Source organism: Onychostoma macrolepis, chromosome 24, assembly GCF_012432095.1.
Source record: "Onychostoma macrolepis isolate SWU-2019 chromosome 24, ASM1243209v1, whole genome shotgun sequence".
Lineage (NCBI taxonomy): Eukaryota > Metazoa > Chordata > Actinopteri > Cypriniformes > Cyprinidae > Onychostoma > Onychostoma macrolepis.
In genome coordinates this window covers 17,782,142-17,798,876 of record NC_081178.1, presented here as the reverse complement: position 1 = coordinate 17,798,876, position 16,735 = coordinate 17,782,142, and the positions used below count along the sequence as shown (strand labels likewise).

At 38.1% G+C, this 16,735-nt stretch overlaps 1 protein-coding gene across 1 annotated transcript in view; it reads left to right on the top strand.

Moving 5' to 3' along the window:
- The window catches only part of acad11 (acyl-CoA dehydrogenase family, member 11), an 86,032-nt gene that overhangs the window by 11,229 nt on the left and 58,068 nt on the right, over window positions 1–16,735 (top strand). Inside the window, exons 3-12 of the mRNA XM_058764888.1 lie at window positions 2,198–2,323; window positions 2,641–2,802; window positions 2,931–3,095; window positions 4,820–4,961; window positions 5,124–5,245; window positions 8,085–8,191; window positions 8,371–8,485; window positions 8,710–8,787; window positions 9,130–9,268; window positions 9,987–10,094. Coding sequence (XP_058620871.1) covers window positions 2,198–2,323; window positions 2,641–2,802; window positions 2,931–3,095; window positions 4,820–4,961; window positions 5,124–5,245; window positions 8,085–8,191; window positions 8,371–8,485; window positions 8,710–8,787; window positions 9,130–9,268; window positions 9,987–10,094 — 1,264 coding nt within the window. The remainder of the gene's footprint in view (window positions 1–2,197; window positions 2,324–2,640; window positions 2,803–2,930; window positions 3,096–4,819; window positions 4,962–5,123; window positions 5,246–8,084; window positions 8,192–8,370; window positions 8,486–8,709; window positions 8,788–9,129; window positions 9,269–9,986; window positions 10,095–16,735) is intronic.

Below are 16,735 nucleotides of genomic sequence, written 5' to 3'. Positions count from 1 at the left end.
AGCGCTTAATTTGAGATTTTGGCCAAGTGTATTAAACAAGAAAAAACTAAGCGCCCATATACAGTGAGGAAAATAAGTATTTGAACACCCTGCTATTTTGCAAGTTCTCCCACTTAGAAATCATGGAGGGGTCTGAAATTGTCATCGTAGGTGCATGTCCACTGTGAGAGACATAATCTAAAAAAAATCCAGAAATCACAATGTATGATTTTTAACTATTTATTTGTATGATACAGCTGCAAATAAGTATTTGAACACCTGTCTATCAGCTAGAATTCTGACCCTCAAAGACCTGTTAGTCTGCCTTTAAAATGTCCACCTCCACTCCATTTATTATCCTAAATTAGATGCACCTGTTTGAGGTCGTTAGCTGCATAAAGACACCTGTCCACCCCATACAATCAGTAAGAATCCAACTACTAACATGGCCAAGACCAAAGAGCTGTCCAAAGACACTAGAGACAAAATTGTACACCTCCACAAGGCTGGAAAGGGCTACGGGAAATTGCCAAGCAGCTTGGTGAAAAAGGTCCACTGTTGGAGCAATCATTAGAAAATGGAAGAAGCTAAACATGACTGTCAATCTCCCTCGGACTGGGGCTCCATGCAAGATCTCACCTCGTGGGGTCTCAATGATCCTAAGAAAGGTGAGAAATCAGCCCAGAGCTACACGGGAGGAGCTGGTCAATGACCTGAAAAGAGCTGGGACCACCGTTTCCAAGGTTACTGTTGGTAATACACTAAGACGTCATGGTTTGAAATCATGCATGGCACGGAAGGTTCCCCTGCTTAAACCAGCACATGTCCAGGCCCGACTTAAGTTTGCCAATGACCATTTGGATGATCCAGAGGAGTCATGGGAGAAAGTCATGTGGTCAGATGAGACCAAAATAGAACTTTTGGTCATAATTCCACTAAACGTGTTTGGAGGAAGAAGAATGATGAGTACCATCCCAAGAACACCATCCCTACTGTGAAGCATGGGGTGGTAGCATCATGCTTTGGGGTGTTTTTCTGCACATGGGACAGGGCGACTGCACTGTATTAAGGAGAGGATGACCGGGGCCATGTATTGCGAGATTTTGGGGAACAACCTCCTTCCCTCAGTTAGAGCATTGAAGATGGGTCGAGGCTGGGTCTTCCAACATGACAATGACCAAGCACACAGCCAGGATAACCAAGGAGTGGCTCTGTAAGAAGCATATCAAGGTTCTGGCGTGGCCTAGCCAGTCTCCAGACCTAAACCCAGTAGAGAATCTTTGGAGGGAGCTCAAACTCCGTGTTTCTCAGCGACAGGCCAGAAACCTGACTGATCTAGAGAAGATCTGTGTGGAGGAGTGGGCCAAAATCCCTCCTGCAGTGTGTGCAAACCTGGTGAAAAACTATAGGAAACGTTTGACCTCTGTAATTGCAAACAAAGGCTACTGTACCAAATATTAACATTGATTTTCTCAGGTGTTCAAATACTTATTTGCAGCTGTATCATACAAATAAATAGTTAAAAAATCATACATTGTGATTTCTGGATTTTTTTTAGATTATGTCTCTCACAGTGGACATGCACCTACGATGACAATTTCAGACCCCTCCATGATTTCTAAGTGGGAGAACTTGCAAAATAGCAGGGTGTTCAAATACTTATTTTCCTCACTGTAGCTACAATCAAAGTTATATAACCTGTAAAAGTTGATGAAAGCATAATGCACTTGCTGCTTCAGATAACAGTTACAGCCGTTCTAATGACAGACAAAACACTCCATCTCCGTCATTCTCTGGTCAAAAACATTATTAACTCCATTTGAGCTTGATTTTCATATAATGTTAAGTGCAAGCGTCTGATACAATACCAACGCTAACGACGCAGTGTTGTTAAATTATTTAATTTTTGCACTCCCAAAAAAGTCTATATATTTGGCAGATGTAAAGCATACATGTGTATGTTTTTTGTGTTAGTCCATTTTTATTTTATTTTATTATTATTATAACCGCTCAGGGATGTTCAAGGAGCAACATGTTTGTGCATTTTCTAAAGATTTTAGTTCTGTTTTTGAATAAAGGGTTGGAAATGAATGCTTTTCTTTTCTTTTTTTTAAAAAATCAGATTCATCGATTAATCGAAAAATTAATCGACAGATTAATCGATTATTAAGATAATCGTTAGTTGCAGCCCTAAACCTGAGACATTTTGTGCCTACAGATAGATAGAGAGTATGCTGTTCAAAAGGCTCTGTATTCTGTTGGCTTTCCTGTTCCTCATCCTGTGCTGTACTGCACAGATACTCATATCATCGGCACAGAGTTTTACATCATGGAACATGTACAGGTACTCATAGCCAGTAAATGTTAACTTCATTCAAATTTCATTCAATAAATGAATTCATGTAATTTCTACATTGAACCATATTTGAGTTAAATATAGCCAAACTGAGGCTATTTTTTGTTTTCAAGATTGTAATTCTTTTTGAGATGTAAAGTAACAGCTCTAGCTCAAGCAGTTAAAATTACACATTTGGCCAGAAGGGGGCAGGCAAGGTTGTTTTTTTCACCCCACTTATCAGTCGGTTTAGTTCTCACTTGTTTGTGCATGGAGGTATTCTTTGAAGGATGATGTTATGCTATTACTGTACATCTGCACATCAGGGACGTGTATTCAGAGACTTGAGGCTCCCAGGGGTCAGTGCGGCAGAGCGGACGGCTCTGTATGTGGCTGCAGTGGAGACGCTAGCCAAACTTCACTCCCTAGATGTCAGTACACTTGGCCTCTCGGGATATGGGAAGGGAACAGGTTATTGTAAGAGACAGGTGAGATGGAAAAATCATCAACGGGGTATTGATTTGGAAATAAGTATTTTAAATCTTATTTTTCTTTAAAGCTACTGTCATCTTTTCACTCATCAAAAAAGAAAAAAAAAATTTTTTTTTTCTTCCAGGTCTCCACATGGACAAAGCAGTACAAAGCCTCTGCCCACAAAGAGATACCAGCCATGGATAAACTTTCTGATTGGCTAAGCCACAACCTGCCAACCAATGACAATGAAGTGTCCCTTGTTCATGGCGATTTCCGAATTGACAACCTGATATTCCACCCTACAGAGGTACTGATACTTGATGCATATGTATTTACTATCGTTCAAAAGTTTTCTTAATGTTTTTGTTTTTCTTAATGTTTCACCAAAGCTGCATTTATTTGAAAAATTAAAAAAGAAAAAGAAAAATTATGATAATATTGTGAAATATTATTACAATTTAAAACTATTTTAATATTTAAAAAAAAAAAAAAAAGTAATTTATCCCTGTGATGGCAAAGTTGAATTTTCAGCAGTCATTACTCCAATCTTTAGTGTCACATGCTACATTTTTTCAGGATTCTTCAGGATAATTGAAAATTTAATTTAGAAATCTTTTGTAGTTGATCATTTGAATGTGTCCTTACTGAATGAAAGTATTAGTTTCTTTGTAGAACACAATATAAAATATGGAAATTCCTCCATAGAATCTTAACAACTAACTTTAACGGGATTAATGGGATCTCCCTTCTGCTGTTCTAATGCCATATGCCCTTCTTTCTTTTTCATACCACAAAAAGAGAAATTTAAAGAAATGCTCCGCTCATGCTCATCCATATGGCAATGAAAAGAGACCAGCAACAAGCTATTAAAAAAGATGCAAAAGTATCACAGAATTGATAGGCTCATGATTCTCTATTAGTAATCAAGATTAATAAAAACACAACACAAAATACAATACATATACTTCCTTGTTTAAGGTGAATTTATGTGTTGTGCTCGTCACAACAAGAAGATATTGTGTTCACATGTCAACTGTCATTCTGACTGTCATGAGAACTAGAGTTCTGGTTTGTATTCCATGTCACATTTTTATTAATCTTGATTTCTTGCAGCTTGTGTGCTTTTCTGGGCGAGTTGGAGTGAACTGCTGTGCTAATAAAGTCTCATGTTTGCACAGTCGTGCATAGAAATCAATGTCCAAGGTCAGGATTTTCGTTAAATAACACTATAGCAGTACAACGCCCCCACAACACTTGAAGTATAAGACACGTGTCGCATGGGACTATTCTGTGATACTTCTGTGTCTATTTATTTTTTTGCCTTTATTTAACCAGGAGAGGACCTCACTGAGATTAAAAATCTCTTTTCCAGGAGTGTCCTGGTCGAGATAGGTGGCCCAGTTATACAAATACACGTATGACAAACAACAGTACATCACAACAATAAAATATTACAGCATTAGAAGCTTTTGATAGCTGGTTGCTATTCACTGTCATTATATGAACAAGCGCAATTGGGGCATTTCTTTAAATTTCTTATTTTGTCCTCTGAAAAAGAAAGAAGGGCATATGGCATTAGAACAACACAAGGGGGAGAAAATGGTGTTTTATTAATTTTCATTTTTGAGGGAACTAACCCTATGCAAAGACAAAATGTTTAATGATTACAGTGGTGTTACCTTTATGGATTTAATCAGAGACTTAAGACTTTTCCAGCCTCCCGTCAGTAAATGATTTATTACAAAGAGAATTGTAAAGATCAAGTGAATCAAAACTGACTGGCAGAGTAAGTCTTTAATTAACCTCCAATTATAATGTCACATCTTTGAGCAGAATCTTCTTAATAAGCCTATTAAAACTCTACTTACCCACATAATTGTGTGGAAGTGATTGGTAATTGATATACTAATGTATTTCTGTCAGTCAAACCAAAACCTCAGTTCCTCCCCTAAAAGAATTCATATTTTTTGTTATGTGAGAAAAAATGTTACTGGATCTGGGTCTCTTGAAAGCTTTATTGTCTCTCTGAAGGCTCGTGTATTGGCTGTACTGGACTGGGAACTGTCCACTACCGGACAGCCAATAGCAGACTTGGCCTACTTTCTCATGCCACACTACTGGCCCAGTCACTACAAGGTCATCAGCACAATTGGTGGAGTCACAGGAGTGAAAGGTGGGGCATCTCTCTTTTTTTTTAATTTATATTTCTGTAGAGTTAGGAATACAATGTCATTTTTGCCAGTACTGGCATTATCTTAAATTGTCCTTGCCTCTATATATCCTTTTATTATCTCTTTATATTTCATGTATTAATCCATACATTGCTTTTGAACAGGAATTCCCTCTCCAGATGACCTTATCTCCATTTACTGCCATTGTCGAGGCATCCCAAACTCTCTTCTCCAGCAAAACTTCTTCATTGCCATGGCTATTTTCAAAATGGCTGCAATTGCACAGGTATTGAGTTTTAAAAGTTAATGCAGGCCAAGCCATTGTGATTAAAACAAAGTTAAACTGTGCCAATCAGTTAAAGACATTCAGTTTTTGTCAAAATTCTGTCAAATTTCACAAATTGACAGTTAAAGCAATTATAGCTATATTTATTCAAGATTATTATGAGTTCTTATCAAATTATTATTTAATTAATTGACATTAAATATCATTGTGAGTTGAAGTATTCATTATTTGAGAAAAAGAGAGTAGAGTGCTATGAGAGACAATAGCAGTTGGGTACTTGTGATCTTACAAGTGTAAATAAAGAACTGGGGCCGGTTGCAGACTGATCAACTTTTTAAATTCAGTTATGAAAAGATAGATTGGTCTTATTTGTATTGGAAAAGTAAGACTGATAACCACGTGGCAACTGCTATTAAGTTTTGTATAGTATTTTCTTTACTCTTTACTTCAAAAACTGTCTAAAAATGGTAATATTTTTTGTATTTGAGGTCTGAGATGTGGTAACAGTGAAGAGAGATGGCAAACATTTTGCATTTTAGGTCAGCATTGCTGGCTAATCAGCCAAAATTGTCTTAAATAGCATAGCACTTCATCTTTTATAACAAGGGATTTTGACCAAATATATTAAATTTAATTTTTTTGTGTGAAAAATTACAGTTTTGGACACATAAGGTATAATAAAAAAATACCTTAAAGTAACTATAAATGAGCATGTAAAACAAATATCTTTAAAATAAATTACGTGTAGAACATGCCCCCGATTCGCGCAATGTTCTCACCTTTTTTGCATCTCTGCTTCTTTCAAAAACGTTAAATCTTACCAACCCCAAACTTTTGAACGCTTGGCTAGTGTATATAGGAAACTGATTGGTTGGGACAACAGTTAATTATACTTGTTAACGGGCATTATACAAATATATTTTTCTGCATTTAAGACAAGTCATGCAGATTCGAATATCCCTGAACCATGTAACAAAATGAGAGAAGTGTATTTTAATTAGGTATGCACCGATACCACTTTTTCCAGTACTCGCCCGATACCGATACTTTTATTTTTGGTACCTGTCGATACCGAGTACCGATACCGATATTTTCATTGCATTTGTACATTTTTTAAATATTGGGTACAGAAACCAACAGAGTATGTATAATGTTAGTTGGTTAACTTAATTTATCAAATAGATACAGTCAAACCAAAATTTATTCAGACACCTTCAACATTTCTCACATTATCACAGTTTATTCGCTATAGTTTATGGTAGTAAAATATGACAAGAACTCAGAGTTAAACTGTGTCAGAACAAATTCAGCTCGATAATATCAGATAGCTTTGATAGAAAGGTATGTGATGCATTACAATCAACCAAAATTATTCAGACAGCTGTTAGTATGACAATATTTACACAACTATCAATAATTTGTCAGGCAACCCTTAGCCTTAATGACAGCCTGTAGTCTCCTGGGAAATGCTGTCGACCAGGTTCATGCAAACCTGAACTTCAGTTTTTTCCCCAGACTCTGTCTGAATAATTTTTGGTCCCAAATTTGTATCAATTTTATTGGTAGTCCACTGTATGAAGAATTTTTGGATATAATATGTCACAGTTTACTTTATTTTGCTATCCTCACTTACATAAATGTACTATAGTGTCCTGCACCCACTAGTAAAAACGATCAAAAATTATATTTGGTCTCTGAATAATTTTTGGTTTGACTGTATATCCTTCGGTTATTTTCACACTTAATTATTTTTTGCTCTATGGTACATCATTTTTAATTCAGTTGCATTAGAGGTGCTAAAATCACGTGTTTTGCTGTAATAATGCAGGGAACCACTCGTTATAAATCTCCTAACTGTGATATTTTCAGAAATAGAAGTCGCGTTTTTCTTTGCTTTTCTTTCTAATGCAGAAACACCCATGAAGCAAGCAAAACATGCACAACGCGCGCACGTATTTGTACTGGTGCAGAATGAGAGGGACAGTACAGCCTAGCGCATTTCACACAGGCTACTAGTTTCACTTTCGCCAGAAAGTCGTGTTTGCTTAAGGTTGAAAATAAATTATTTATTTTATAGTGAATGCCCCTATAAATTGTCTTATATTTACGATTCAGTTTTAATCCAAGTGATGGATGCTATGTGAGCGAACATCAACAAAGATCACAGAAGTGCGCGCGCTCTCTCTCTCCCTCCCTCCCTCCCTACCGTTAAGTAACTTGTGCATTGTTTTGCTTACTTGTTTTTGACATATCCGACCGAACTACAGATGTTCCAGTGATGTCTGTGAGAAAAGTATATTCACTCGACAAGCTCGCGCATCTGCGCCGTCGCGCGCTCAATCCACTCAGCGCTTTGCATTTCAGTTCGTGCACATCAGCTATAAAGGCATTAATACTGAATGTTTAACATTATTCATTGCATACATCTGCTTCGTAGACGTCCTTAATCTCTAATAACTCCATTCTGCTGCATGTTGTCCTGTTTCTTTGTCGGAATATGACACTTATCACATGCTGTGAGGTATCGGCGCTTGGTATCGGGGCATTTTAACGAGTACGAGTACAGGAGCTCAGTATCGGGCCCGATACCCGATACCAGTATCGGTATCGGTGCATCCCTAATTTTAATAAACATATTAATTGAAGGCTGATGATTTTACTCCCAGAAATGCCAATTGTGTAGTTCAAGGTAGCAAATGATTGGTAAACCTTGTGTTAATTTTGTTTTTTGTAACGCATTGCTATACACACAGGGGAAGTGACACTATTTCCATCAGGAAATGTCAGGAAAGCACGCAGGGTCTAAACTTTCTAAGTACTTTTTCTTTCCCCATTTTAGGGGATCTATGCAAGGCATTTGTTGGGCAATGCCAGTTCTCCTAACGCAGCTGAGTTTGAAGAGAGTGTGGAGCCCTTAGCTGAGCTGGGTTTACAGATCGCCCTCAGGTACAAAATCACAATCTCAACTCTACATGCACATTAGAGTAAACACCTGCATGACAGATCATTTGTTAAGGTGTATAATTATTGTTTGTATTTTTATTGTCAGGGCATGTGGTTTAAAATTGTAATTATATGTAATTATAAATGTTGATAATATTTTATAATGCATTTTCTATCTGCAGCTCCACGTTAGCTATGCCGATCTCTGATGAGCTGTTCATGCTGTCACCTAAAGGTCAGGCTGTCCTTCAGCATGTGAAAGAGTTCATGAGAAAGCATGTACTTCCTGCCCAACAGGTCAGCACTGCCGTCATCTCTGTGGACATGCCTCACGTTAATACCACATGAGTATATAAAGATAAAAATATAAAATTATTAACAAACTAAATTATAAATAATTAAAAGTAAAAGGTAAATAAAGCTATTAAAAAATTACTAAATAATGATAATGATTAAATCATTATAATGATTTAAAAAGATTACTATGAACCCTCTCCCCCATATTATTTCATTGTTTTTAGGAAGTAAAAGAGTACTACGCCAAGCACAAAGACACACCTGAGAGATGGCACACACCCGCTGTGATAAAGGAGTTGAAGGTGATGATACATACAATCATACATTATTTACATATAGTACCATCATATCGTGATATTAGTAAGATTTAAAATAGTTAAATATGTGAATTATTAGTTTTTCATCAAGGATGCCTTAAGTTGACCAAAAGTGATTGTTATTTCTATTTCAGATAAATGCCATTGTTTTAAATTTAAGATTTATCAAAGAATCCCGAAAGAAGTCATGGTTTCCACAAAAATATTAAAATAAATTAAACATGAAAAACTGTAATTAGTCTTGGTGAAGAAAATGTAAGAAAATTATACAAACTCAAAACTTGGGAGGATGTTCTTTGTATGTATTAATGAAGTCCTTGTGAGCAGGCAAAGGCTCGTGCTGCAGGCCTGTGGAATTTGTTTCTTCCGGTTGAGAGTGGCCTCTCTCAGCTGGATTATGCTCATATCGCAGAGGAGACCGGACGCTGCTTCTACGCCCCCGAAGTCTTCAACTGCCAGGCCCCAGGTGGGTGGGTGTTTCTTCACAAGTCAGAAATGTTACTGTTTTTATGGAGCTTTTAGATTATGGCTTTAAGGTACTTAAGGTACACTCATACTTCAGGTTTTATACTGCAGAATGATAAAAATAACACGAATTGCACGCAGATTTACGGCTATAATTACTGAAAATGTAAGTTTTTTTTTAAGAGAATGTGAATCTGCCATATTTATTTATAAGTTATATGTCACAAGTTTGTGCTTTGTAAAAATACTCTTTACAACAAAAAATCTTTATCAACACTACATCTGTATATGCAATAGGATTTGTCAAGTTTTACATGTCAGCATTGTATAGAAAGTATGAATGGTTTAAACGGTAGCACTCATATGTAAAATTCTTCTTATTCTTCCCTTATGTGACATATGGCAGAGTGAAACAGCTTCTCGAAGAAAAAAGTCAAAAAAAAGTAGGGCAGGACTTGAATTTGTCCATCGGGATTCGATTGTTGAATTGTTTTGATTTGCTAATTGCTGTAATTTCATGTGAGTGACAGGTTGTTGGAAGGGAAGGGATTATTGACCCGCCCGATTGCATATAGGACATTAATTATTATGAGGGTACATGAATTAAAATAATGATGTGCACAGATAAACCATTTTTTACAAACACTGCAACATATAACATCCAGAAAAATATAAGAATTCTCCATTTTGATTTCATTGTGACTATAACTCTCTAACAGACACTGGCAATATGGAAGTTCTGCACCTGTTTGGCACTGAGGAACAGAAGAGACTCTGGTTGGAGCCCTTACTTAGAGGAGACATACGGTCCTGCTTCTGTATGACAGGTAATGTGTCAAATTTACTAATGGACTAATTGATCTTGTATAGTTAGGCTGGTTTCAGGTTCATAGATCCGATTGGACATGTTACTTTGGTGGACATGTGTCTTTGGGATGTTTACATATTCATTAAACAGCTGGACAGAGTGGAACAGAACATAGTTGTCTTTAGACACAGTTTTAATACTTGGACAAACTCAAGCCTCTCTAATGTGACACATATTCATTAGTACTCACTTGACTTAAAAGGAGGATTTATAATTAAGTTGATAATGAGATCTGTGTTCAATGAGTAAACAAGAAGAGAAATAGCTGGTCGATTAGATTGAGGAAAAACAAAATGATTTTGATTCTCCTGCTAATTGAGCAAGCCAAAAGATGACTATAGATTGTGTAATGGTGTTTAAAAAGGCATCCCGTTGCTCAACATATACAGATGGTGCTGTAATGCCCCCAGAGTTTCCAGATGTGTTGATGTACTGTATGACAACTTTCCCCATTATTTCTCCCAGTGTGTGTGCACGTGTGTCGTTTTAGCTATCATACTACAGACAATAGCTGTAATTCTTATTCATGTTTATGTAACAAATATCAGATGTCTTATAAAATATCTACACTAGGTTATCATTTCCACCTTGACAGCCAGTCTCTCTGTTTGTGTTTTGTCACTCTGTTGTTAACCACCAGATATTATCCTCTAGTGCAGTGGTTCTCAATCTTTTTGTTTCCAAGGTTACCTTATTGTCCACAAAAACACTTAAAGGGGTCATCGGATGCAAAAGTCGTTTGAACATAAATGTGTGTTGGACGTGTATGTACACATCCATCCTATATTGATAAAAATCCACCCAGTGTTTTTTTTTTTTAAATCCCTGTTTTAAAATCCCCTTTCTCAAATCAGGCTATTCTGAGATGTAGTTCTGTACAGGCCGCTCCCACGATAGTTGATTGACAAGCCGTCTTACCTTAGACCCGCCCTGAGTGAGCTGTAAACAGTCTGACCGCCGTTGTGACCTAAATGCGTCTATATTCGTGCAAATCATTTGTGATCCAGCCTCACCTACGGAAGTGAGTATAAGGGTTTTTTATCAATCTTTGCAAATTGCCTTTCCTAATAATGTGCTAGTTAGTCAGTTTCGCGGCCGAAGTAAACAGTACTGCTCGTCACCCCACGGAAGAGAGGGGCGGGGTCAGCAGAGCTCATTAGCATTTAAAGCAACAAGTTTAACAAGTTTTTTTTTTACACTACTATTGAGAAATTTTAACCAAAGTATGTTATAGACTTTGTAACAGTCTTGGCCTGTCACGGTATTTCCTCTTTCATATGTAAAGTTGCTACCTGTCACTAGGGGGAGTATGGTGCTGGGGGTTTTAGTATAACAGCGATGTAATGATTGAAGAAATTAGTGATGGGAAGTTCGGATCATTTTACTGACTCGGACCTTTGAGTCTCCTTCAGCAAAATGAACAAATCTTTTTTCGAGTCATTTCGTTCATTTTAGCAAAATATAATTAAAATGTTACGTGCTACTTCCCTAACACATCTACTACTTATGCAAACGTTGATCACACCACAAACAATACAAAACTAATGCTATAAGAAACAGAAAAGATTAATTAATTGTTTACCTGGGTCTTTAGTCTATGATAAGCTCACCTCACCTCACCTCTTATCTGACAAGTCTTCGGGTTTGAGTCGTTCTTTCATCACGTGACAGCCTCATAAGCTAAACCTATCCCAGACAGCAAGCTGTGTCAGCCCAGATCCGGCCCGCATGGATTTCACACGGGCCAGATAGGGCTGGATCTGGGCCAAAACTATGTTGCTGTCTAGGATGCAGTCAGAACCGGAAAGAGAATTGATTACTTCGTATCCCGAGTCTTCGGGTTTGAGTCGTTCGTTCATCACGTGAGAGCCTCATAAGCTAAACCTATGCCTATGCAGTCAGAGCCGGAAAGAGAATTGATTAGTTCATCTCGAGTCTTTCGAGTCGTTCGTTCTTTTGTCACGTGACATGCAGCATTGGACAGATAAATTAGTTAATTTACAAGCTTCCTTACAAACGGGTGCATAGTTATTATTATTATTGTTATTATTATTTACTCTTACAGTTACGTGATGCGTTTCTGGTCTCAAAATGTAGCTTTTTAATTATAGTTTATAAATGTGAATTTCTGTCATGATGGTTCTTTTCCACAACACTGAATGTGGTAACAAAGGTAATAAACTAAAGAGTTGGCTATTATAAGTTTAGCTTATGAGGCTGTCACGTGATGAACGAACGACTCAAACCCGAAGACTCGGAAGACGAACTAATCAATTCTCTTTCCGGCTCTGACTGGATAGGTTTAGCTTATGAGGCTGTCACGTGACGAATGAACGACATTTTCAATCAGCCCGTACGCCTGCTGTTGTCAAAGGCCAATGTGAAAATCAACCCATGTTTTTAAGCAGCAAACACGCAGAGTTGAAAATGTGAACTGGTAGATCAACAATAGTGGCAATTATCTGCACCTCAGCATTGTAATACATTATAAAACAGTATGCAATTTTGAGTGTAATTTTTTTAAATTTTATTTCAAATTATTAAATGGATGCCACCTTATTGGTACAAGCCCTCCCTACACCTACCCTAACCCTACCCGAATACTTTATTTTCAACTTTTTGATTATTTCCTTCATTTTTATTAAAAAATAAATGCTTTTTTGATGTGATTTGAAATTTGAAAAGTGAGAAAAAAAGTTCGCCAAAAGGTAGATTCGAACCCCGGTTGATTGTGTCAAAAGGTGTGTAACATACGCGCTTTACCATGTGCACCACTGAATCTGACAACTGACGATCATCTTTTGCAAATTTGACTATCCCAATCATACGTTTTTGGGTGGAGTTAGTGTAAATAGCCTCTGCCAACAACCGGGCTATTTGCACTTAAATAGACAATCCGATTTTTTTCTTTTTCTTTTAATTCCCAACAGTTAAACAGTTGCACCCTCAGCACCCCCACTTCCAGCGCCTCTGGTTTCATTACAAATTTGAATGAATAAGCGTTTTTGAATGTGTAGTTGAATGAACGGTTTAAAGACTCACTCAAAGACAGTCCCTTGACGCCACCTTGTGACGCAACAATGAAATTGCACTGACTGACAGCCTGTCTAGAACACGCAGGTGAAATATCAACAGAAAAAGTATCTTGTCAGTCAGATTTGAGGATCAGAACTAACTGTTTTTTTATATATAAGAGGATCTATTACTTCTGGAAGCACTTCTTTTAGGAGCTTAGATGGAACAGGGTCTAACATACAGGTTGTTGGTTTAGATCAGGGGTTCTCAACCTTTTGCAAGCTGGGCCCCCCCCAAAGCTGGTTCATTGCAGTTGGGGCCCCAGTGACCCCCCACCCCCCCACACCACCTTGCATATACATAGATAGATAGATAGCCCTAGGCTATTATTTTTAGGCCCACATTATTATTATTATTATTATTATCAGTAGCGGTAGGTAGGCCTTTTATTATTACTATTGTTATAATTGGCAGTAGCACCAGATTTCTAATGTGAGCTTGCAGACATTATTATTATTATTATGAGTAGTAGTAGGCCTATCATCATTACTAGGCTATTGCTATATAATTATATGAGGTTACATGCTTTGTTGTTGTTGTTGTTGTTGTTGTTGTTGTTGTTGTTGTTGTTGTTGTTGTTGTTGTTGTTGTTATGATCATCATCAGTATAGGCCTATTATCATTACTAGGCTATTGCTATAATTGGGAATTGGCACCAGACATCTGATATTAATTTATGCTTTATTATTGTTATTATTACTAGGCCTAATAGTAGGCATCATCTGCATTTTTTACAGAAGCTTGCAGGTAGGTGATGTTAATGTGAGACCTGAGCCTGCTTTGCCTTGCAAAGATCCTCAATTCTTGGCTCAATGTTTGATAAACATAGCCTCAAATCATACTCGATTTGTGCACGATTGCGGTATTTCGTTTTGAGTGCAGTCATTTTTGAGAATCCTGCCTCACACAAATATGTCGATGCGAAAGGAAGGAGAATCTTCAAGGCGACGTCACAGAGTTCAGGATATTCCTGCATCAATGCTGCCCAGAATGACGAAAGAGGGCAGGAGCTAAAGAGTTCCTTCAGTCTACTGTCACTCTTCAGCTCAATAAGCTGTTCCTGTATATCAATTGATAGCTCGTTTGCTGTGCACACAAACAGATCTCGAACCCACGCAAAAGAGCGATAATCCTCTTTAAAGTACGTCGCAAATTGTTTTCTCATTGCTGACAGGTGCTCAGACACTGATTGAAATAGGGAGGAGAAATCGTGTGACGTGCCTGCATCAGTGATAAAGTCTGCAAGGCTGGGGAACATGTCGCAGTTCCCTCGACTGATGCGTGCACTTGTGTAAAGGCGTGCGCTTTGTCTGCAAGGAGCAAAATATGAGTTTCACGGCCTTGCAAAGACAGGTTGAGGCCATTCAAGCGGTCAAATATATCGACCAAATAGGACAGAGACGCAAGCCACATATTGTCAACCAGATGCTTCGCCAGATCTGATTTGATTTCTGTCAAAAACCACTTCACCTCCTCTCGCAGCTCATACAACCGCTGTAACACCCGCCCCCTGGAGAGCTAGCGAACTTCAGTGTGCAGAATCAGCTGTTCATGCCCTGACCCCATCTCCTGGCAGAGGACCCCAAACAAGCGAGAGTTTAGCGGCCGTGATTTGATGAGATTTATCATTTTCACGGATTGGTTCAGCACGGAGTCAAAAAGAACAGGCATTTTTTTAGCAGCTAGTGCTACGCGATGGACCATGCAATGTGTCCATTTCACAAGTGGAGCTACTTGCTGAACATGAGCAGCTAGGCCACGCTCACGCCCCGTCATTGCCTGTGCACCATCCGTGCATAGACCAACGCATCGGTCCCAAGCCAAACCGTTTTGAGAAATCAAACAAATGAGCGCCGTTTTCTAAAGTCTATGAGCGCAGCACACACAAATAAACTAAATTGACATACTGCAGTTAACTTTCAAAATGTGGTGTTTTTATATTTATAACATTTGAATACAGTTCAGCAACATACATCGCACGACCTGACAACCAAGAGAGGAATGCATTCCAAACAAAGATCACAGCATAGCGCATCTCACAGCCAGTGGCGCCTCCAGAAATTTTTCATAGGGGTGGCCAGATGGGGCCACTTAAAATCTTGGGGTGGCACACCAAAACTATAAACCATAATTTCAAAATTTTATTCTACTGTTGTAGTAAACTGTCTGAGCGCGCAACAGCGGCATGGACAGAGGGGCGGGGGAGAGGGCTGGCTACTGTGTGCGATCGAAGGTCTAGAGCGGCTTGCCTGCCTGGCTGTGCATTAGGGACGAAATGCATAACTGATGCTACTAAAATTTATACTGGCCAGTGGGGTGGCCAGGAGTCGGCCAGGGGTGGGCCAGTGCTCACAGCAACACTCAATCGTGTTTTGAATGATTCAGTGTTTTGAACGAATCGGTTGAGTCAAAGATTCATTGACCCATGCACAAACATCTATCTCATTCTTGATGAATCGGCCGTTTGAATGAACGACTCAATGACTCGCTTAATAAAACCGCTTATCACCTGCATTTGCACTCACTATCAACAAACCAATCAAATTTGTTCAAAACCTTTTTTTTCAAATCAGTCCAAACACATTTTAATTTTTATTCAGGAGTTATGTATATACAAAACTATAACTTTTTATGACAGTAGTTTAGTGATTAAAAAAAAATTTGCAAATTTTTTTTTTTTCAGGTTTTTTTTCCTCCCATCCTGTAGCCTACTCGGCGCGCCCCACCGGTTGAGAACCACTAGTTTAGATTATTTAACAAGTTTATACAATTCTTCCAATAGAAGAGAATGAGTGGAATTGTTCCTCAGGGGATCTATAGTGCACTATCTGATGCGATACTGTGGCTGACAGCTGCATGGTTACAATTTTATCTCTTTTTTGTGCGATGCGATGACCCCAGACTACAGTGGTAATGTTTGTTTGTGGATCAATGACAACTAGATAAAAAAGTTCGTAGCCTAGCCTGAAAGTTTAAAGCATAGAAAGCCTAGCCTGAAAGTTTAAAGCAGTTGTAAAAGCATGAAGTTTGAAAATTTAGACAGATGGATTACATAGATATTATTGCGAGTATGTTTTTAGCATGATTAGCATGTTACTAGCATATTGTTAGCATGATTAGCATGTTACTAGCATGTTGCTAGCATGATTAGCAAGTGACTAGCATGTTGCTAGCATGATTAGCAAGTGACTAGCATGTTTATACCATGATTAACATGTTACTAGCATGTTGCTAGCATGATTAGCATGTGACTAGCATGTCGTTAGCATGTTTCTAACATGATTAGTATGTTGCTAGCATTGTTGCTAGCATGATTAGCATGTTACTAGCATGTTGTTAGCATGATTAGCAAGTGACTAGCATTTCGCTAGCATGTTTCTAACATGATTAGCATGTTACTAGCATGTTGCTACCATGATTAGCAAGTGATTAACATGTCGCAAGCATGATTAGCAAGTGACTAGCTTGTCGTTAGCATGTTTCTAACATTATTAGCATGTTACTAGCATGTTGCTAGCATGATTA